The sequence below is a fragment of the Eleutherodactylus coqui genome, chromosome 7 (genome assembly GCF_035609145.1).
Source record: "Eleutherodactylus coqui strain aEleCoq1 chromosome 7, aEleCoq1.hap1, whole genome shotgun sequence".
In the NCBI taxonomy this organism is placed as follows: Eukaryota; Metazoa; Chordata; class Amphibia; order Anura; family Eleutherodactylidae; genus Eleutherodactylus; species Eleutherodactylus coqui.
In genome coordinates, this window is record NC_089843.1 from 186036920 (window position 1) to 186059041 (window position 22122).

The following is a 22122-nucleotide window of genomic DNA, read 5'->3' on the forward strand; positions in this document are numbered from 1 at the left end:
TATATTCAATAAATATGTCTTCTGTCCCTGTGTCACCACTACTGGCCCTGGAGTATTTAAAATAACTGCAGACTGTTGCACTGTGGACAGGAATACAGCGGTGATGTAACAGCCAACACAGAGCCAGGAAATAATTTTGCGCAAGCCTGCTGTAACACTTAGCTGGCTGCGTATGAATTAGGAGGACAACTACACCCAGCAGAGACCCAGTACACTGAGGACAGTCACAGGCAGCCCAAATAGATTTTTTTCCCCAAATGTTTTTGGAAAGGCCCACTGCCTATATTCAATAAATACGTCTTCTGTCCCTGCCTCACCACCACTTCTGGCCCTGGAGTATGTATAATTACTGCAGGGCGCAATGCTCTGCACAGCCGATATAAAAAAAAAAAAAGTGCAATACTGCAAAAAGCAGCCTCCACACTACTGCACATGGTTAGATGTGGCCCTAAGAAGGACCGTTGGGGTTCTTGAAGCCTAAAATACTCCTAACGCTCTCCCTATAGCAGCTCCGGCACCAGCAGCACTGTCCCTGATCTCTGTCAGAATAAATCTGTGGCAAGCCGCGGGAGGGGCCGATTTATATACTCGGGTGACACCTGATCTCGCCAGCCACTCACTGCAGGGGGGTGGTATAGGGCTTGAATGTCGCAGGGGGAAGTTGTAATGCCTTCCCTGTCTTTCTATTGGCCAGAAAAGCGCGCTAACGTCTCAGAGATGAAAGTGAAAGTAACTGGAACATCGCGTGGTACTCGTCACGAGTAACGAGCATCTCGAACACGCTAATACTCGAACGAGTATCAAGCTCGGACGAGTACGTTCGCTAATCTCTAATAAGTATTCTACTAAGAATATACTAGAAGTTCTGAAGAAGCTTTATAGGGTAAGGGTGATACGGACCGATATCAGTTTGCCTCATTTGTAAGACCGCCTGTTTTGCATCCCATATACTACACAGACTATTCATAAAAATAATCAATTAAAATTGTCTCTACCAGAAACTTAGTAGACTTTCAACTTTTTCATCTTATTTGTATTTTCACACAACTTTTTTGGCAGTATTCTGAGTCAAAGCCAGAAGTGGATCCAGCAGGAAGGAGATGTATATGCTTTTACTTTATATCTCGTGTTTCCAAAACCACTTCTGGCTTTGGCTCAAATAAAAAAAACCTTGTAAGGGTAACTCTAGCCACCTGTGTAGGTATGGACCATTCATAATCCCAGTTACGAGAAGCATTGCGTTAATTGCATGCCTATAGAAGCTGCTTTTGAATGACGCTAGGCCTGACATTTTCATATGGGTTACTTGCTCCCCATTAAACTTCTTCATCATAGAGGTTTAACCAACAGACATTTATCACTTTTCTATAAGTAATCCTATGTGAATAACTGCTGTGTTACAGGCTATCGATTAATAACAGTCTTAAGCCCTTGTTAGATGTGTGCAGGGTTAGTACCGATCGGTGCCAGGCCCCAAGCCTGGTCCATACATGTTGGCTGTCAGGATATAAAACCAATCCTGACAGATAACAATTTAGACATCCCTATCAGACTTTAAATATCCTGACACATTGAAAGAATACCCTCTGTCACTCGACTAGCTAATTTGCAATTAGATCGCAGGTGGCAATTCCTGCATCATGGCAGCCTGGGGAATTGTGAAGCCCCCCCCCCCCCACGGCTTGATGTATTTATGCCTATTAAGTGGTGCCTGCAGCATGACTTGATGCAATGACAGAAAAAATATATTGCAATGCTGAAGTATTGCAGTATATTGTATAAGTGATCAAATTATCGCTAGTTCAAATCCTCTATGGGTACTAAAAGGAAGTAAAAATAAATTGAATAATGCTTTTTAATTATTATAAAAATATTAAGCTTAAAAAAAAGAGCAATTTTTATTTTAAATATAAAAATAATAAACAAAAAATGAACATTCTTACGGCCGCATCCGTAAAAGTCTGATCTATTAAAAGAACACATTAATTATCTTGCGCGAGGAAAGCTATTAGAAAAAAATATATAGAAATAGGTGCATCTAGCCCTAGGTCTTTTTGGATTTCCCTAGGATGGGGAGAAAGTGAAGAAAAACCTCATATTACACACCTAGGAATAAAAATAGGTAAAGATCCCACTTCATTATACACCCTAAATTATCTGCTATTGATTGATAAGATAGTGGCAGAATTAAAGAGATGGTCAAATCTTCCTCTTTCAATGCTGGGGAGATGTCAACTCATCAAGATGATGAGCTTTTCTAAGTTGCTGTACCCTATGCAAACAATACCAATGCTGGTCAAGCATGCGGACGTGTCGTGACTTAATTCAGTTTTTATAAAGTTTATTTGGGCAGGAAAACACCCGAAGATATCTTTGCAGAAGTTAATGCTGATCAGGAGTGAGGGAGGAGTGAATTTCCCTAATTTCAGAAGCTACAATATAGCGTGCCTAACAAGACATATAGTAGATTGGATGAGAGGCACAGATGTATATTCCAATAGACTTATTGAATCGAGCCTAGCCGCCCCTTGGAACCTTATGGCATGTTTGCATACACGTTTCTCCAACCTTCCACCAGCAATTAAGCGATCTATACTACTAAGAGACACGATAGTGACATGGAAGGAAGTAAGGAAACTCTTTGGACTTTCCTACTTGTTGTCCAAGTCTATGCCATGGCTAGGCCATCCAGAATTCCCCAGAGGTCATGAGGACAGAGTTTTTTAAAGAGTGGCAAGAAAAAGGTTTAGAGGTAGCCCAGCACTTCATGCACGAGAGAGAAAGCAGATGGCTTAATCCATCCGAGCTCAAGACTAAGTATAACAAATGAGAGACACAATTCCTACAGATTGCGCAGGCAATTCCGTTTTGCAAGACTAGGCTTAGAGATCCCAGGAGAGGCGGGCAAAACAGACTTTGATTCCATAACCACACAAGCAACAGGAAGATCCTCATTATCTACACTACAAAGGGCAATAAAAAACGAAGTCCTAAAAATCGAAAAACACAAAATATTTTCAAGATGGGAAAAAATAACACAAGACACAGATATGGGAGAAAAGATACTGAAGGGTTGGTCAAAAATCAAAACCTGCTTGATCAGTGAGACCTGGAGGGAAACCTTCTTCAAAATTATGCATCATTCCCTATATGGCTTTGATATTCCAGCATCATCTTCATTCCCAGAGCGCATCACACTATGCTCAAAATGTGAAACACCAGCCAAAGATCTACTTCATGGCATATGGAGTTGTGCTCAGATGCAGAATTTCTGGAAGAAAATCATAAAGTATCTTATGACCATTGACCATAAAGATCAATGGAGAATAGTAATACCCAGGGAGATACAAACTGTAATATTCCACAATGATGAGAAAACAGGGCCAGACGGATCTACTCTAAAATTCTCTAGATTCATCCACATAGTTCTTCTAGTAGCGAAAAGACTTCTGCTCAAACATTGGCTTCTGCAACAATCCCAGGAATAACAGAACTAGTAGCCCAACTTAAATACCTATTGACCCCTTGAGTGGTGGGTTTCCTACCACCCTGTCGTACCCACCAGGGCAGGTTTTTTAAATGGTCTAATTGAATTTCAACTAGTTCTGCAGTTGCGTTCCAAGTGCCATAACTTTTTCATTTTTCCATTGACACAGCCATATGAGGGCTTGTATTTTGCGGGACAAGTTGTACTTTTTGATGGCATCATGTTTGGGTATATATAATGTATTGCATAACTTTTGTAAAAACATTTGTAGGGAGATTGGGGGAAAAAAAAGATTCTGCCATGTGTTTTTTGGATTTCATTTTTACGGCGTTCAACATGTAGAATTAATAATGTGATAACATTATTCTGAGTCACGCGATTCAGGCGATACCAAGTTTATACAGTTTTTATGTTTTGCTATTTTTGTACATTTTAAGCATTTTTTTTTTTTTAAAGGTTTGCTTTTCTGTCGCCACTAGAGATGAGCGAGCACCAAAATGCTCGGGTGCTCGTTACTCGGAACGAAATTATCGCGATGCTCAAGGGTTCTTTTCGAGTAACGAACCCCATTGAAGTCAATGGGCGACCCGAGCATTTTTGTATATCGCCAATGCTCGCTAAGGTTTTCATTTGTGAAAATCTGGGCAATTCAAGAAAGTGATGGGAACGACACAGCAACGGATAGGGCAGGCGAGGGGCTACATGTTGGGCTGCATCTCAAGTTCCCAGGTCCCACTATTAAGCCACAATAGCAGCAAGAGTGCCCCCCCCCTCCCAACAACTTTTATTTCTGAAAAGCCCTCATTAGCAATGCATACCTTAGCTAAGCACCACACTGCCTCCAACAAAGCACAATCACTGCCTGCATGACACTCCGCTGCCACTTCTCCTGGGTTACATGCTGCCCCCCCCCCCCCGCACGACGCAGTGTCCACAGCGCACAACAAAGTGTCCCTGCGCAGCCTTCAGCTGCCCTCATGCCACACCACCCTCATGTCTATTTATAAGTGCGTCTGCCATGAGGAGGAACCGCAGGCACACACTGCAGAGGGTTGGCACGGCTAGGCAGTGACCCTCTTTAAAAGGGGCGGGGCGATAGCCCACAATGCTGTACAGAAGCAATGAGAAATATAATCGTGTGCCACCGCCATCAGGAGCTGCACACGTGGGCATAGCAATGGGGAACCTATGTGCCACACACTATTCATTCTGTCGAGGTGTCTGCATGCCCCAGTCAGACCGCGGTTTTTTATAAATAGTCACAGGCAGGTACAACTCCGCAATGGGAATTCCGTGTGCACCCACAGCATGGGTGGCTCCCTGGAACCCACCGGCTGTACATAAATGTATCCCATTGCAGTGCCCTGGACAGCAGAGCTAACGTCAGATTAAATGCAGGTGGGCTTCGGCCCACACTGCATGCCCCAACCTGACCGGGCTTTTTAATTCATAGACACAGGCAGGTACAACTCCCTGTGGACCCACAGCATGGGTGGGTGCCAGGAAGCCACCGACGGTACATAAATATATCCCATTGCATTGCCCATCACAGCTGAGGTAATGTCATGTTTAATGCAGGTGGGCTTCCTTCAGCCCACACTGCATGCCCCAGTCAGACTGGGGTGCTTTAGAAGTAGACACATGCAGTTACAACTCCCCGTGGACCCACAGCATGGGTGGCTCCCTGGAACCCACCGGCGGTACATAAATATATCCCATTGCAGTGCCCAGCACAGCTGATGTAACGTCAGCTTTAATGCAGGTGGGCAAAAAATTAATTGGATTACACTGTAGGCGAGGGCCCCAAAAAATTGGTGTACCAACAGTACTAATGTACGTCAGAAAAATTGCCCATGCCCAACCAAGAGGGCAGGAGAAACCCATTAATCGCTTTGGTTAATGTGGCTTAATTTGTAACTAGGCCTGGAGGCAGCCCAGTTAAAATAGAAATTGGTTCAGGTGAAAGTTTCAACGCTTTAATGAGCATTGAAACGTATAAAAATTGTTTACAAAAATTATATGACTGAGCCTTGTGGGCCTAAGAAAAATTGCCCATTCGGCGTGATTACGTCAGGTTTCAGGAGGAGGAGCAGGAAGAGGAGGATGAATATTATACACAGATTGATGAAGCTAAAAGGTCCCCGTTTTTGATGGTGATAGAGAACAATGCTTCCATCCGCGGGTGCAGCCTACGTATTGTTTAGGTATCGCTGCTGTCCACTGGTGGAGAAGAGAAGTCTGGGGAAATCCAGGCTTTGTTCATCTTGATAAGTGTAAGCCTGTCGGCACTGTCGGTTGACAGGCGGGTACGCTTTTCCGTGATGATTCCCCCAGCCGCACTAAACACCCTCTCTGACAAGACGCTAGCCGCAGGACAAGCAAGCACCTCCAGGGCATACAGCGCGAGTTCAGGCCACGTGTCCAGCTTCGACACCCAGTAGTTGTAGGGGGCAGAGGCGTCACAGAGGACGGTCGTGCGATCGGCTACGTACTCCCTCACCATCCTTTTACAGTGCTCCCGCCGACCCAGCCTTGACTGGGGAGCGGTGACACAGTCTTGCTGGGGAGGCAGAAAGCTGGCAAAGGCCTTAGAGAGTGTTCCCCTGCCTGTGCTGTACATGCTGCCTGATCTCTGCGCCTCCCCTGCTACCTGGCCCTCGGAACTGCGCCTTCTGCCACTAGCGCTGTCGGATGGGAAGTTTACCATCAGCTTGTCCGCCAGGGTTCTGTGGTATAGCATCACTCTCGAACCCCTTTCCTCTTCGGGAATGAGAGTGGAAAGGTTCTCCTTATACCGTGGGTCGAGCAGTGTGTACACCCAGTAATCCATAGTGGCCAGAATGCGTGTAACGCGAGGGTCACGAGAAAGGCATCCTAACATGAAGTCAGCCATGTGTGCCAGGGTACCTGTACGCAACACATGGCTGTCCACACTAGGAAGATCACTTTCAGGATCCTCCTCCTCCTCCTCCTCAGGCCATACACGCTGAAAGGATGACAGGCAAGCAGCATGGGTACCCTCAGCATTGGGCCAAGCTGTCTCTTCCCCCTCCTCCTCATGCTCCTCCTCCTCCTCAACGCGCTGAGATATAGACATGAGGGTGCTCTGACTATCCAGCGACATACTGTCTTCCCCCGCCTCTGTTTCCGAGCGTAAAGCGTCTGCCTTTATGCTTTGCAGGGAACTTCTCAAGAGGCATAGCAGAGGAATGGTGACGCTAATGATTGCAGCATCGCCGCTCACCATCTGGGTAGACTCCTCAAAGTTTGCAAGGACCTGGCAGATGTCTGCCAACCAGGCCCACTCTTCTGTAAAGAATTGAGGAGGCTGACTCCCACTGCGCCGCGTAGAGTTCCACCGTGTGGGCACGTCGCACAGCAGTCGGTGCACTGGCAGATGAAACCGATGTTGCAGGGTGGCAGCGTCCGTGTGGGACTTGCGGAAATGTGCGCAGAGCCGGCGCACCTTTCTGAGCAGGTCTGACAAGCGTGGGTAGCTTTTCAGAAAGCGCTGAACCACCAAATTAAAGACGTGGGCCAGGCATGGCACGTGCGTGAGGCTGCCGAGCTGCAGAGCCGCCACCAGGTTACGGCCATTGTCACACACGACCATGCCCGGTTGGAGGCTCAGCGGCGCAAGCCAGCGGTCGGTCTGCTCTGTCAGACCCTGCAGCAGTTCGTGGGCCGTGTGCCTCTTCTCTCCTAAGCTGAGTAGTTTCGGCACGACCTGCTGACGCTTGCCCACCGCTGTTCTGCCGTGCCGCGCGACACCGACGCTGGCGACGTGCTGCTGCTGACACATCTTGATTGCCAGACAGAGGTTGCGTAGGAGGAGGAGGAGGAGGGTGGTTAGTGGAGGAAGCATACACCGCCGCAGATACCACCACCGAGCTGGGGCCCGCAGTTCTGGGGGTGGGTAGGACGTGAGCGGTCCCAGGCTCTGGCTCTGTCCCAGCCTCCACTAAATTCACCCAATGTGCCGTCAGGGAGATATAGTGGCCCTGCCTGCCTGTGCTTGTCCACGTGTCCGTTGTTAAGTGGACCTTGGCAGTAACCGCGTTGGTGAGGGCGCGTACAATGTTGCGGGAGACGTGGTCGTGCAGGGCTGGGATGGCACATCGGGAAAAGTAGTGGCGACTGGGAACTGAGTAGCGGGGGCCGCCGCCGCCATCATACCTTTAAAAGCCTCCGTTTCCACAACCCTATACGGCAGCATCTCCAGGCTGATAAATTTGGCTATGTGCACGTTTAACGCTTGAGCGTGCGGGTGCATGGCGGCGTACTTGCGCTTGCGCTCCAACACTTGCGCTAGCAACGGCTAGACGGTGCGCTGACAGACATTGGTGGATGGAGCCGAGGACAGCGGAGGTGAGGGTGTGGGTGCAGGCCAGGAAACGGTAGTGCCTGTGTCCTGAGAGGGGGGTTGGATCTCAGTGGCAGGTTGGGGCACAGGGGGAGAGGCAGCGGTGCAAACCGGAGGCGGTGAACGGCCTTCGTCCCACCTTGTGGGGTGCTTGGCCATCATATGTCTGCGCATGCTGGTGGTGGTGAGGCTGGTGGTGGTGGCTCCCCGGCTGATCTTGGCGCGACAAAGGTTGCACACCACTGTTCGTCGGTCGTCTGCACTCTCAGTGAAAAACTGCCAGACCTTTGAGCACCTCGGCCTCTGCAGGGTGGCATGGCGCGAGGGGGCGCTTTGGGAAACAGTTGGTGGATTATTCGGTCTGGCCCTGCCTCTGCCCCTGGCCACCGCACTGCCTCTTCCAACCTGCCCTGCTGCTGCACTTGCCTCCCCCTCTGAAGACCTGTCCTCAATAGGCGTAGCAAACCAGGTGGGGTCAGTCACCTCATCATCCTGCTGCTCCTCCTCCGAATCCTCTGTGCGCTCCTCCCTCGGACTTACTCCAATTACTACTACCTGAGTGATAGACAACTGTGTCTCATCGTCATCGTCCTCCTCACCCACTGAAAGGTCTTGAGACAGTTGCTGGAAGTCCCCAGCCTCATCCCCCGGACCCCGGGAACTTTCCAAAGGTTGGGCATCGGTCACGACAAACTCCTCCGGTGGGAGAGGAACTATTGCTGGCCATTCTGGGCAGGGGCCCGGGAACAGTTCCTGGGAGTCTGCCTGCTCCTCAGAATGTGTCATTGTAAAGGAGTGAGGAGGCTGGGAGGAAGGAGGAGCAGCAGCCAGAGGATTCAGAGTTGCAGCAGTGGACGGCGCAGAACTCTGGGTGGTCGATAGATTGCTGGATGCACTTTCTGCCATCCACAACAGGACCTGCTCACACTGCTCATTTTCTAATAAAGGTCTACCGCGTGGACCCATTAATTGTGAGATGAATGTGGGGACGCCAGAAACGTGCCTCTCTCCTAATCCCGCAGCAGTCGGCTGCGATACACCTGGATCAGGAGCTCGGCCTGTGCCCACACCCTGACTTGGGCCTCCACGTCCTCGCCCGCGTCCACGTCCTCTAGGCCTACCCCTACTTCTCAGCATGGTGTATTACCAGTAGTGCAGAAACAGAACGCTGTCATTAAATGTGCCGCTTATTGGCCTGTGGTTGGAGGCTGACTTCGCTTACAGAATTTTGCGCAAGCCTGCTGTAACACTTAGCTGGCTGCGTATGAATTAGGACAACTACCCCCAGCAGAGACCCAGTACACTTGTGGACAGGAATACAGCGGTGATGTAAGAGGCAACACAGAGGCAGGAAAGAATTTTGCGCAAGCCTGCTGTAACACTTAGCTGGCTGCGTATGAATTAGGACAACTACCCCCAGCAGAGACCCAGTACACTTGTGGACAGGAATACAGCGGTGATGTAAGAGGTAACACAGAGGCAGGAAAGAATTTTGCGCAAGCCTGCTGTAACACTCAGCTGGCTGCATATGAATTAGGACAACTACCCCCAGCAGAGACTCAGTACACTTGTGGACAGGAATACAGCGGTGATGTAAGAGGCAACACAGAGGCAGGAAAGAATTTTGCGCAAGCCTGCTGTAACACTCAGCTGGCTGCGTATGAATTAGGACAACTACCCCCAGCAGAGACCCAGTACACTTGTGGACAGGAATACAGCGGTGATGTAAGAGGCAACACAGAGGCAGGAAAGAATTTTGCGCAAACCTGCTGTAACACTCAGCTGGCTGCGTATGAATTAGGACAACTACCCCCAGCAGAGACCCAGTACACTTGTGGACAGGAATACAGCGGTGATGTAAGAGGCAACACAGAGGCAGGAAAGAATTTTGCGCAAGCCTGCTGTAACACTTAGCTGGCTGCGTATGAATTAGGACAACTACCCCCAGCAGAGACCCAGTACACTTGTGGACAGGAATACAGCGGTGATGTAAGAGGCAACACAGAGGCAGGAAAGAATTTTGCGCAAGCCTGCTGTAACACTCAGCTGGCTGCGTATGAATTAGGACAACTACCCCCAGCAGAGACCCAGTACACTTGTGGACAGGAATACAGCAGTGATGTAAGAGGCAACACAGAGGCAGGAAAGAATTTTGCGCAAGCCTGCTGTAACACTCAGCTGGCTGCGTATGAATTAGGACAACTACCCCCAGCAGAGACCCAGTACACTTGTGGACAGGAATACAGCAGTGATGTAAGAGGCAACACAGAGGCAGGAAAGAATTTTGCGCAAGCCTGCTGTAACACTCAGCTGGCTGCGTATGAATTAGGACAACTACCCCCAGCAGAGACCCAGTACACTTGTGGACAGGAATACAGCGGTGATGTAAGAGGCAACACAGAGGCAGGAAAGAATTTTGCGCAAGCCTGCTGTAACACTCAGCTGGCTGCGTATGAATTAGGACAACTACCCCCAGCAGAGACCCATTACACTTGTGGACAGGAATACAGCGGTGATGTAAGAGGCAACACAGAGGCAGGAAAGAATTTTGCGCAAGCCTGATGTAACACTTAGCTGGCTGCGTATGAATTAGGAGAACTACCCCCAGCAGAGACCCAGTACACTGAGGACGGTCACAGGCAGCCCAAATAGATTTTTTTTCCCAAATGTTTTTGGAAAGGCCTACTGCCTATATACACTAAATATGTCTTCTGTCCCTGCCTCCCCACTACTGGCCCTGGACAATGTAAAATTACAGCAGGACGCAATGCTCTGCACAGCCGATATACAAAAAAAAAAAAAAATGTGCACCACTGGAAAAAGCAGCCTCCACACTACTGCACACGGTTAGATGTGGCCCTAAGAAGGACCGTTGGGGTTCTTGAAGCCTAAAATACTCCTAACGCTCTCCCTATAGCAGCTCCGGCACCAGCAGCACTGTCCCTGGTCTCTGTCAGAATTCATCTGTGGCGAGCCGCGGGAGGGGCCAATTTATATACTCGGGTGACACCTGATCTCGCCAGCCACTCACTGCAGGGGCATGGTATAGGGCTTGAACGTCGCAGGGGGAAGTTGTAATGCCTTCCCTGTCTTTCTATTGGCCAGAAAAGCACGCTAACGTCTCAGAGATGAAAGTGAAAGTAACTCGAACATCGCGTGGTACTCGTCTCGAGTAACGAGCATCTCGAACACGCTAATACTCGAACGAGTATCAAGCTCGGACGAGTACGTTGGCTCATGTCTAGTCGCCACATTCCAAGAGCCGTATTAATTTTATTTTTCCATTGCCAGAGCTCTAGAAGGCCGTGTTTTTTGCAGGATGAACTCTAGTCTTCATTTATCTAATTTTTTGGAACATGTAAAATTTTGATCGCTTTTTATTCCATATTTTCTAGTGGCAAGATTAACAAAATCTGTAATTCTGCCATGTTTTTTATTTTTATTTTTCACTGCATTCTCTGAGCATTATAAATAATGTATTTAAGTCATTCTACAGGCCAGTACGATTATGCCAATACCAAATTGCAATAGTTATTTTTCTTTTTCATGACTTTTTCACACTTCAAAAAAAAAGTAATAAAAGTTTCAATCACCCTCCTTTTGCCATTTCTATAATAAAAAAAAATCTAAAACCTAAAAGAAAAATACAAATTTGGTATCGCCGCATCCATGAATGTCCGATCTACCAAAGTAGTGCATTATTTACCCTGCACAGTGAACGTAGTCCGAAAAAATAAATAAAGAACGCCACAAATGCACTTTTTCAGTCACCCTGTTTCCCAGAAAAAATGCAATAAAAAGCGAACAAAAAGTTGCATGTATTCCGGATTGGTACCAACGTAAACTACAGGACATCCTGCAAAAAATGAGCCCTCACTTAACTACGTTGACGGAAAATGTAAAAAGTTATTGCGCGTAGAAGATGCAGCAGAAAATTTAAAAAAATTAAATGTCTTTGAAAAAAATACAAGTACTACAGCAAAAACAAAACTATACAAGTTTGGTATCTTAGTAATCGTACTGACCCATAGAATAAAGTTATCATGTCATTTTTGCTGCGGTTTGTGTGCCGTAGAAACAAGGCACACTGAAAGATGGCGGAATGTCATTTTTCTTCATTTTACTCCACTTAGAATTTTGTAAAAGTTTTTCAGTACATTATATGGTACACTAAATAGCACCATTGAAAAATACAACTCGTCCCGCAAAAAACAAGCCTTCATACAGCTATGTCGATAGATAAATAAAGGCGTTATGATTTTTTAAACGGGGGGAGGAAAAAAAGAAATGGGGAGAGAAGAAAAAAAGGGGCCATGTCATTAAGGGGTTAAATAATGTACCAACTTCCTTCTCTGGGTCATTACAATGCACGGATACCACATGTGTAATTTTATTTTAAATTGTTTACAAAGTAAAGGGAGACAAGTGTTTTTATTTTTATTTCTTTTATAATTTTTTTACTTTAGTTTTTTTTAAAACTTTTTTAGTATTTTTGTCCCTTTAGGGGACTTCCACAGGGACCCATCAGGACCCCCTGATCACTTTCTGGGGGTCCGATGGTGACAGCCCTTTACATGCTGCAGTCACATAGACTGCAGCATGTAAAGGGCTAACACAATAGAGATCAGAGGTTTTCTCTGATCTCTGCTGTAAGAGCTGGTGCCTGGCTGTCCTCTGACAGCCCAGCACCAGCTCTCCCTGCCACAGAGACCATCGGCTTGCTTCTGACAAGCCGATGGTCTCTATGGCAACCTATAAACAAAGCAGGAGACTTAGAAGCAGGAGATTGCCGGCAGATCGGCAATATCTTCTGCTTCTGTTGTTCAAAGCCCTTGCTTTGTTCTCTGTGGGACTGTGCAGGCAGAGCACAATGCCACAGCTTGTGGCATTGTGCTCTACAGCTCCCATAGTGATACATAGCCTGGAAATCTTCCGGGCTATATCACTATCGGCAGTGGAGCTCGTCCCAGAAAATTTCCGGGCGTGCCACTCAAGGGGTTAAGCATGAAACGAGTGGAGACAGAGAGACACAAAGAGAAAGCAGCAAATACATTCTTCAAGAAATTAGAAAGATAGTGGAGAAATATTGAAAGTACCCCCTTCTGGTTATTTCCTTTTTTTACATTATGCATTTTTTTTTTTTTTTGCCTAATTTGAAACACAAAGATTTATACAATCATAATGGGAGGATTGAAAGTGCTGAGTAAACTATAACAAGACAATAATACAAGAGATCAATATGTTTAATATATTTTACTTCCCAAATGGACAATGCAAGTTATGTCCGCAAATGAAAAGCTTCTAAAGAGTATCATTGTATTTTTTCAAGATGTATTTTATTTCTGTACTATTTTATTAAGATATTTTTTTTCTTTTTTTTTGAATTGTAATGAAAAATATATGCAAAAGTTTAAAATAAAAAAGATGTTTGGAAAAAAAATACATGACAATAAAATTGATCTTTTTGTCCTCAAGAAAAAACTTGACAGAGTGACCAAAAATTGACACTTACCCCAAAATGGTATCAATAGTCTTCACAAAACCCTTTCAATAGAAAAACAGAAAGTTCTGGTAGCACAAAGATGACTACAGAAAAGATATATTTTTTAATGCCATTTTAAAATAGTACAACAAAAAAGATATATAAATTTAGTATTGCTGTAATTGTACTGATCCACAGAATATACTTAACATCTCAGTTTTGCTGCAAGGCTCTCCCCAAAAATTATACAATTCCTTTTTTTCTCATTTCACCGCACTTAATGGTTTAAAGTTTTTCAGTATAGTATATGGTACATTAAATGCTACTACTAGAGATGAGCGAACGTACTCGTCCGAGCTTGATGCTCGGGCGAATATTAGCGTGTTCGGGATGCTCGTTACTCTTAACGAGTACCACGCGATGTTCGGGTTACTTTCAGTTTCCTCTCTGAGACGTTAGCGCGCTTTTCTGGCCAATTGAAAGACAGGGAAGGCATTACAACTTCCCCCTGTGACGTTCAAGCCCTATACCACCCCCCTGCTGTGAGTGGCTGGGGAGATCAGATGTCACCCGAGTATAAAAGTCGGCCCCTCCAGCGGCTCGCCACAGATGCCTTGTGAGTTAGCTGAGGGACAGTGCTATAGTGTTGGAGCTGCTGTAGGGAGAGTGTTAGTAGTGAGTGTAGGCTTCAAGAACCCCAACGGTCCTTCTTAGGGCCACATCTATCCGTGTGGAGGCTGCTGTTAGCAGTGTTGCCCTTTTTTTTTTTTTTCAAAATCGGCTGTGCAGAGCATTGCGCCCTGCAGTAATACTACAGGGACAGAAGTGGTGGTTAGGCAGGGAGAGTGTTAGGAGTGAGTGTAGGCTTCAAGAACCCCAACGGTCCTTCTTAGGGCCACATTTAACCGTGTGCAGTACTGTGCAGGCTGCTGTTAGCAGTGTTGCATTTTTTTTTTTTTTTTTTAAATCGGCTGTGCAGAGCATTGCGCCCTGCAGTAATACTACAGGGACAGAATTGTGTAGGCAGGGCCAGAAGACATATATTATTGATTGAATATAGTCAGTGGGCCTTTTCTTTACCAAAAAAAGAAAAACATTCTATTTGGCCTGCCTCTGACAGTCCTCAGCGTTCTGGGTACGTGTGTGGTGGGTGCAGAACGTAAACAGAAATCATACGCAGCCAGCTACGTTTAACAGCAGGCTTGCGCCAATTTCTTTCCTGCCTGGGAAAAATCACCGCTCTGCTGTAGTTAATAACTCTGCAACCCTGCAGTTCTGTGACACATTTGCAGGGCCAGAAGACATATATTATTGATTGAATATACGCAGTGGGCCTTTTCCTTAACAAAAAAAGGGAAACATTCTATTTGGCCTGCCTCTGACAGTCCTCAGTGTTCTGGGTACGTGTGTGGTGGGTGCAGAACGTAAAGAAATCATACGCAGCCAGCTACGTTTAACAGCAGGCTTGCGCCAATTTATTTCCTGCCTGGGAAAAATCACCGCTCTGCTGTAGTTAATAACTCTGCAACCCTGCAGTTCTGTGACACATTTGCAGGGCCAGAAGACATATATTATTGATTGAATATACGCAGTGGGCCTTTTCTTTAACCAAAAAAGGGAAACATTCTATTTGGCCTGCCTCTGACAGTCCTCAGCGTACTGGGTACGTGTGTGGTGGGTGCAGAACGTTAACAAAAAACATACGCAGCCAGCTACGTTTAACAGCAGGCTTGCGCCAATTTATTTCCTGCCTGGGAAATCAAATCACTGGTAATACACCATGCTGAGGAGTAGGGGTAGGCTTATAGGACGTGGACGCGGGCGAGGACGCGGAGGCCCAAGTCAGGGTGTGGGCACAGGCCGAGCCAGTGCGGTGGCCAGGGGTAGAGGCAGGGCCAGACCGAATAATCCACCAACTGGTTCCCAAAGCGCCCCCCCGCGCCATGCCACCCTGCAGAGGTCAAGGTGCTCTACGGTGTGGCAGTTTTTCACAGAGACGCCTGACGACCGACGAACAGTGGTGTGCAACCTTTGTCGCGCCAAGATCAGCTGGGGAGGCACCACCAACAGCATGCGCAGGCATATGATGGCCAAGCACCCCACAAGGTGGGACAATGCCCGTTCACCGCCTCCGGTTTGCATCACTGCCTCTCCCCCTGTGCCCCAACCTGCCACTGAGATCCAACCCCCCCTCTGAGGACACAGGCACTACCGTCTCCTGGCCTGCACCCACACCCTCACCTCCGCTGTCCTCGGCCCCATCCAGCAATGTCTCTCAGCATAGCGTCCAGACGTCGCTAGCACCACAGTTTGAGCGCAAGCGCAAGTACGACGCCACGCACCCGCACGCTCAAGCGTTAAACGTGCACATTGCAAAATTGATCAGCCTAGAGATGCTGCCGTATAGGCTTGTGGAAACGCAGGCTTTCAAAAGCATGATGGCGGCGGCGGCCCCGCGCTACTCGGTTCCCAGTTCCCACTACTTTTCCCGATGTGCCGTCCCAGCCCTGCATGACCACGTCTCCCGCAACATTGTACGCGCCCTCACCAACGCGGTTACTGCCAAGGTCCACTTAACAACGGACACGTGGACAAGCACAGGCGGGCAGGGCCACTATATCTCCCTGACGGCACATTGGGTGAATTTAGTGGAGGCTGGGACAGAGTCAGAGCCTGGGACCGCTCACGTCCTACCCACCCCCCGAATTGCGTGCCCCAGCTCGGTGGTGGTATCTGCGGGGGTGTATGCTTCCTCCACTAAACCACCCTCCTCCTCCTTCTCCTACGCAACCTCTGTCTCGCAATCAAGATGTGTCAGCAGCAGCACGTCGCCAGCAGTCGGTGTCACGCGGCGTGGCAGCACAGCGGTGGGCAAGCGTCAGCAGGCCGTGCTGAAAGTACTCAGCTTAGGAGATAAGAGGCACAGGGCCCACGAACTGCTGCAGGGTCTGACAGATCAGACCGACCGCTGGCTTGCGCCGCTGAGCCTCCAACCGGGCATGGTCGTGTGTGACAACGGCCGTAACCTGGTGGCGGCTCTGCAGCTCGGCAGCCTCACGCACATGCCTGGCCCATGTCTTTAATTTGGTGGTTCAGCGCTTTCTGAAAAGCTACCCCCACTTGTCATACCTGCTCGGAAAGGTGCGCCAGCTCTGCGCACATTTCCGCAAATCCCACGCGCACGCTGCCACCCTGCGGACCCTGCAACATCGGTTTAATCTGCCAGTGCACCGACTGCTGTGCGACGTGCCCACACAGTGAAAGAAAAAATGATAGAGAGCGCCACAGGTAGATCCACTTCACACTCGTTGAAATACGCGGATACAATCCCAATGTGTCTTTTCCTCAGAAACTCCAATCCTTTCGAACAAAGGAGAGCTGCAGATACAAGCTGGGGGCTCTGGAACCAGGGCTCACCCAGATAAAACAGAAAACATGAAGTCAGAAAAAAGAATCTGCGCTCAAAGATGGAGTCAACTGAGGACAAATTCACATGAAAGTAATAGTGAGGTGTGACACTTACTTGAAAGGAGGGGGGTATGATCCACAAATGCCCCCTCCTCAGAGTGTCCTCAACACAATGCAGAGCTGTGCTCCAAGATGCATAATAGTAGTCCAGGAGTTTAAAGTCTGACGAAACTTTTAATAAGGCGACGCGTTTCAGTGCACAACAAAGCACCTTTCTCAAGCCATACAGATAAAACAAAAGTACAGTGTTTACAAGTATTTATACATATTAAAAAGACTTACCCTTTCCATGCTTGTTAGTGCCGTGGGTTCGGCGTCTCTGGGGATGGGCGTGTGTTAGTGACGTCAGCAACATCATGTGATGTGCTAAAGGTGCTGTCCGACGTTTATATTGTTATACTCCCTAAAACTGGGACTTTATTAGGACAGTGTCAGACCGATAATGAAGGGTCTAATCGAGATATCCAAAAATCTTTATTTAATGCGGGGCCTTTTATTATGCCGGCGTTTTACTTGGCTCTCGGGCTGTGGGAAAGGACCTGGATGACGCTTTCATCGTCATCCTGTCACCTGACCTATTTCTCATAATGCTGCCGGCGTTGCACGGTAACTGGGCAACGGGGGTGGAGCCTAGTGACGCGATACGCGTCATCAACACACATAACAGGTCTCTAAAACTGCTGCTGGTGATGCACAGTTCCTAAGTATCGGGAACGAAATCTAATGCCGCGCTAAGTGTCACTGCATCACGTGGCATATAAAAGCCAAGATAATCCATGATTGCCGAGCTGTCAACGGCGTTGTTCTTAATATGGATACGGCGTTACTCGGTTGCCAAGCAACCGGGAGGAAGACCTCCAGCATATTCCACGGCATGGTTCTTTCCATGCCGTGGAATATGCTGGAGGTCTTCCTCCCGGTTGCTTGGCAACCGAGTAACGCCGTATCCATATTAAGAACAACGCCGTTGACAGCTCGGCAATCATGGATTATCTTGGCTTTTATATGCCACGTGATGCAGTGACACTTAGCGCGGCATTAGATTTCGTTCCCGATACTTAGGAACTGTGCATCACCAGCAGCAGTTTTAGAGACCTGTTATGTGTGTTGATGACGCGTATCGCGTCACTAGGCTCCACCCCCGTTGCCCAGTTACCGTGCAACGCCGGCAGCATTATGAGAAATAGGTCAGGTGACAGGATGACGATGAAAGCGTCATCCAGGTCCTTTCCCACAGCCCGAGAGCCAAGTAAAACGCCGGCATAATAAAAGGCCCCGCATTAAATAAAGATTTTTGGATATCTCGATTAGACCCTTCATTATCGGTCTGACACTGTCCTAATAAAGTCCCAGTTTTAGGGAGTATAACAATATAAACGTCGGACAGCACCTTTAGCACATCACATGATGTTGCTGACGTCACTAACACACGCCCATCCCCAGAGACGCCGAACCCACGGCACTAACAAGCATGGAAAGGGTAAGTCTTTTTAATATGTATAAATACTTGTAAACACTGTACTTTTGTTTTATCTGTATGGCTTGAGAAAGGTGCTTTGTTGTGCACTGAAACGCGTCGCCTTATTAAAAGTTTCGTCAGACTTTAAACTCCTGGACTACTATTATGCATCTTGGAGCACAGCTCTGCATTGTGTTGAGGACACTCTGAGGAGGGGGCATTTGTGGATCATACCCCCCTCCTTTCAAGTAAGTGCCCACACAGTGGAACTCTACGCTCCACATGTTGGCCAGACTCTATGAGCAGCGTAGAGCTATAGTGGAATACCAACTCCAACTTGCGCGGCGCAGTGGGAGTCAGCCTCCTCAATTATTTACAGAAGAGTGGGCCTGGTTGGCAGCCATCTGCCAGGTCCTTGGAAAGTTTGAGGAGTCTACCCAGATGGTGAGCGGGGATGCTGCCATCATTAGCGTCACCATTCCTCTGCTATGCCTCTTGAGAAGTTCCCTGCAAAGCATAAAGGCAGATGCTTTGGAATCAGAAACGGAGGCGGGGGAAGACAGTATGTCGCTGGATAGTCAGAGCACCCTCATGTCTATATCTCAGCGCGTTGAGGAGGAGGAGGAGGAGCATGAGGAGGAGGGGGAAGAGACAGCTTGGCCCACTGCTGAGGGGACAGATGCTGCTTGCCTGTCATCCTTTCAGCGTGTATGGCCAGAGGAGGAGGAGGATCCTGAAAGTGATCTTCCGAGTGAGGACAGCCATGTGTTGTGTACAGGTACCCTGGCACACATGGCTGACTTCATGTTAGGATGCCTTTCTCGTGACCCTCGCGTTACACGCATTCTGGCCACTACGGATTACTGGGTGTACACACTGCTCGACCCACGGTATAAGGAGAACCTTTCCACTCTCATTCCCGAAGAGGAAAGGGGTTCGAGAGTGATGGTATACCACAGGGCGCTGGTGGACAAACTGATGGTAAACTTCCCATCCGACAGCGCTAGTGGCAGAAGGCGCAGTTCCGAGGGCCAGGTAGCAGGGGAGGCGCAGAGATCAGGCAGCATGTACAGCGCAGGCAGGGGAACATTCTCCAAGGCCTTTGCCAGCTTTATGGCTCCCCAGCAAGACTGTGTCACCGGTCCCCAGTCAAGGCTGAGTTGGCGGGAGCACTGTAAAAGGATGGTGAGGGAGTACGTAGCCGATCGCACGACCGTCCTCCCTGACGCCTCTGCCACCTACAACTACTGGGTGTTGAAGCTGGACATGTGGCCTGAACTCGCGCTATATGCCCTGGAGGTGCTTGCTTGTCCTGCGGCTAGCGTCTTGTTAGAGAGTGTGTTTAGTGTGGCTGGGGGAATCATCACGGATAAGCGTACCCACCTGTCAACCGACAGTGCTGACAGGCTTACACTCATCCAGATGAACAAAGCCTGGATTTCCCCAGACTTCTCTTCTCCACCAGCGGACAGCAGCGATACCTAAGCAATACGTAGGCTGCACCCGCGGATGGAAGCATCGTTCTCTCTCACCATCCAAAACGGGGACATTTCTGCTTCATCAATCTGTGTATAATATTCCTCCTCCTCCTCCTGAAACCTCACGTAATCACGCTGAACGGGCAATTTTTCTTTGGGCCACAAGGCTCAGTCATATAATTTTTCTAAACAATTTTTATACGTTTCAATGCTCTTAAAAGCGTTGAAACTTTAACTTGAACCAATTTTTCGTTTAACTGGGCTGCCTCCAGGCCTAGTTACCACTTAAGCCACATTAACCAAAGCGATTAATGGGTTTCACCTGCCATCTTGGTTGGGCATGACCAATTTTTTCTGAGGTACATTAGTACTGTTGGTACACCAATTTTTTTGGGCCCTCACCTACAGTGTAATCATAGTAATTTCTATGTTCTTCGCCTGCACTCATGGTACAGAAAGGTGTGTGGGGTTGGCCTACACTTTAGCTACATAAATGTCTATACTGCAGCTACTGAAATGTGAAAGAGACTTATCTCCCTAAACTGCTGCAATGGGAATGTTACTGGGGCCTGTCTTGAGTGCTACTATTACTGAAATGGAACTAAGACTGCGCTCCCCCTATACTGCTGCTAGTGATATGTTAGTGGGGCCTGTCCCTAAGGCTACCGCTGAAATGTTAATAATTGTGGGCTCTGCCTATACCGCTGCTAATGGTATGTCACTGGGGTGTGGAAACAGAGGCTTCACAAAGACATGATGGCGGCGAGGCCATTTCCCACCAACGCTGTTACTGTTAAGGTGCATATAACCACGGACACATGTAGAGGACACATAGTGCCTCCAAAACTTCCCCCTCCTCCTCCAACAATGAAAACATTCTTGGCAAATACCTTTGCATTGGTCCGTCTGGTGGCAGTCCAAGAATTTCACCTTTAACGACACAACAAGAGAGCACCACCACCATCCCCCCGCCACGGCCCACTTAATCCTGGCCACATTCCGAAAACCAACTACATAAAACCGCGCTACCAGGTCCGCAATCACCACCACATTACCACCAACGAGGTTACTGTTAAGGTACATATTACCAGTCAGACTGGGGCATACAGTGTGGGCCGAAGCCCACCTGTATTAAGCACGACATTACTACCTCAGCTGTGTTGGGCAATGCAATGGGATATTTTTATGTACCGCCGGTGGCTTCCTGGCACCCACCCATGCTGTGGGTCCACAGAGAATTATAAATGCATCTGTTTCCACTTCTAAAGAACCCCAGTCAGACTGGGGCATGCAGTGTGGGCCGAAACCCACCTGCATTAAGCACGACATTACTACCTCAGCTGTGTTGGGCAATGCAATGGGATATTTTTATGTACCGCCGGTGGGTTCCAGGGAGCCACCCATGCTGTGGGTCCACAGGGAATTATAAATGCATCTGTTTTCACTTCTAAAGAACCCCAGTCAGACTGGGGCATGCAGTGTGGGCCGAAACCCACCTGCATTAAGCACGACATTACTACCTCAGCTGTGTTGGGCAATGCAATGGGATATTTTTATGTACCGCCGGTGGCTTCCTGGCACCCACCCATGCTGTGGCTCCACAGGGACTTCACAATAGGGAGTTGTACCTGCCTGTGTCTATGAATTAAAAACCGCGGTCTGACTGGGTATGCAGACACCTTGACAGAATGACTAGTGTGTGGCACATAGGTTCCCCATTGCTATGCCAACGTGTGCAGCTCCTGATGGCAGTGGCACAGGATTATATTTCTGATTGCTTCTGTACAGCATTGTGGGCTATCGCCCCGCCCCTTTTAAAGAGGGTCGCTGCCTAGCCGTGCCAACCCTCTGCAGTGTGTGCCTGCGGTTCCTCGTCATGGCAGACGCACTTATAAATAGACATGAGGGTGGTGTGGCATGAGGGCAGCTGAAGGCTGCGCAGGGACATTTTGTGTGCGCTGTGGACACTGGGTCGTGCGGGGGGGTTGGGCAGCATGTAACCCAGGAGAAGTGGCAGCGGAGTGTCATGCAGGCAGTGATTGTGCTTTGTTGGAGGTAGTGTGGTGCTTAGCTAAGGTATCCATTGCTAATGAGGGCTTTTAAGAAGTAAAAGTTGTTGGGAGGGGGGGGGCACTCTTGCCGGTATTGTGGCTTAATAGTGGGACCTGTGAACTTGAGATGCAGCCCAACATGTAGCCCCTCGCCTGCCCTATCCGTTGCTGTGTCGTTCCCATCACTTTCTTGAATTGCCCAGATTTTCACACATGAAAACCTTAGCGAGCATCGGCGAAATACAAAAATGCTCGGGTCGCCCATTAACTTCAATTGGGTTCGTTACTCGAAACGAACCCTCGAGTATCGCGATAATTTCGTCCCGAGTAACGA

At 48.2% G+C, this 22122-nt stretch overlaps 1 protein-coding gene across 1 annotated transcript in view; it reads left to right on the forward strand.

Moving 5' to 3' along the window:
- The window catches only part of LOC136573564 (probable E3 ubiquitin-protein ligase HERC6), a 131919-nt gene that overhangs the window by 73458 nt on the left and 36339 nt on the right, over window positions 1-22122 (forward strand). The window contains 1 exon segment of the mRNA XM_066574834.1: window positions 839-883. Coding sequence (XP_066430931.1) covers window positions 839-883 — 45 coding nt within the window.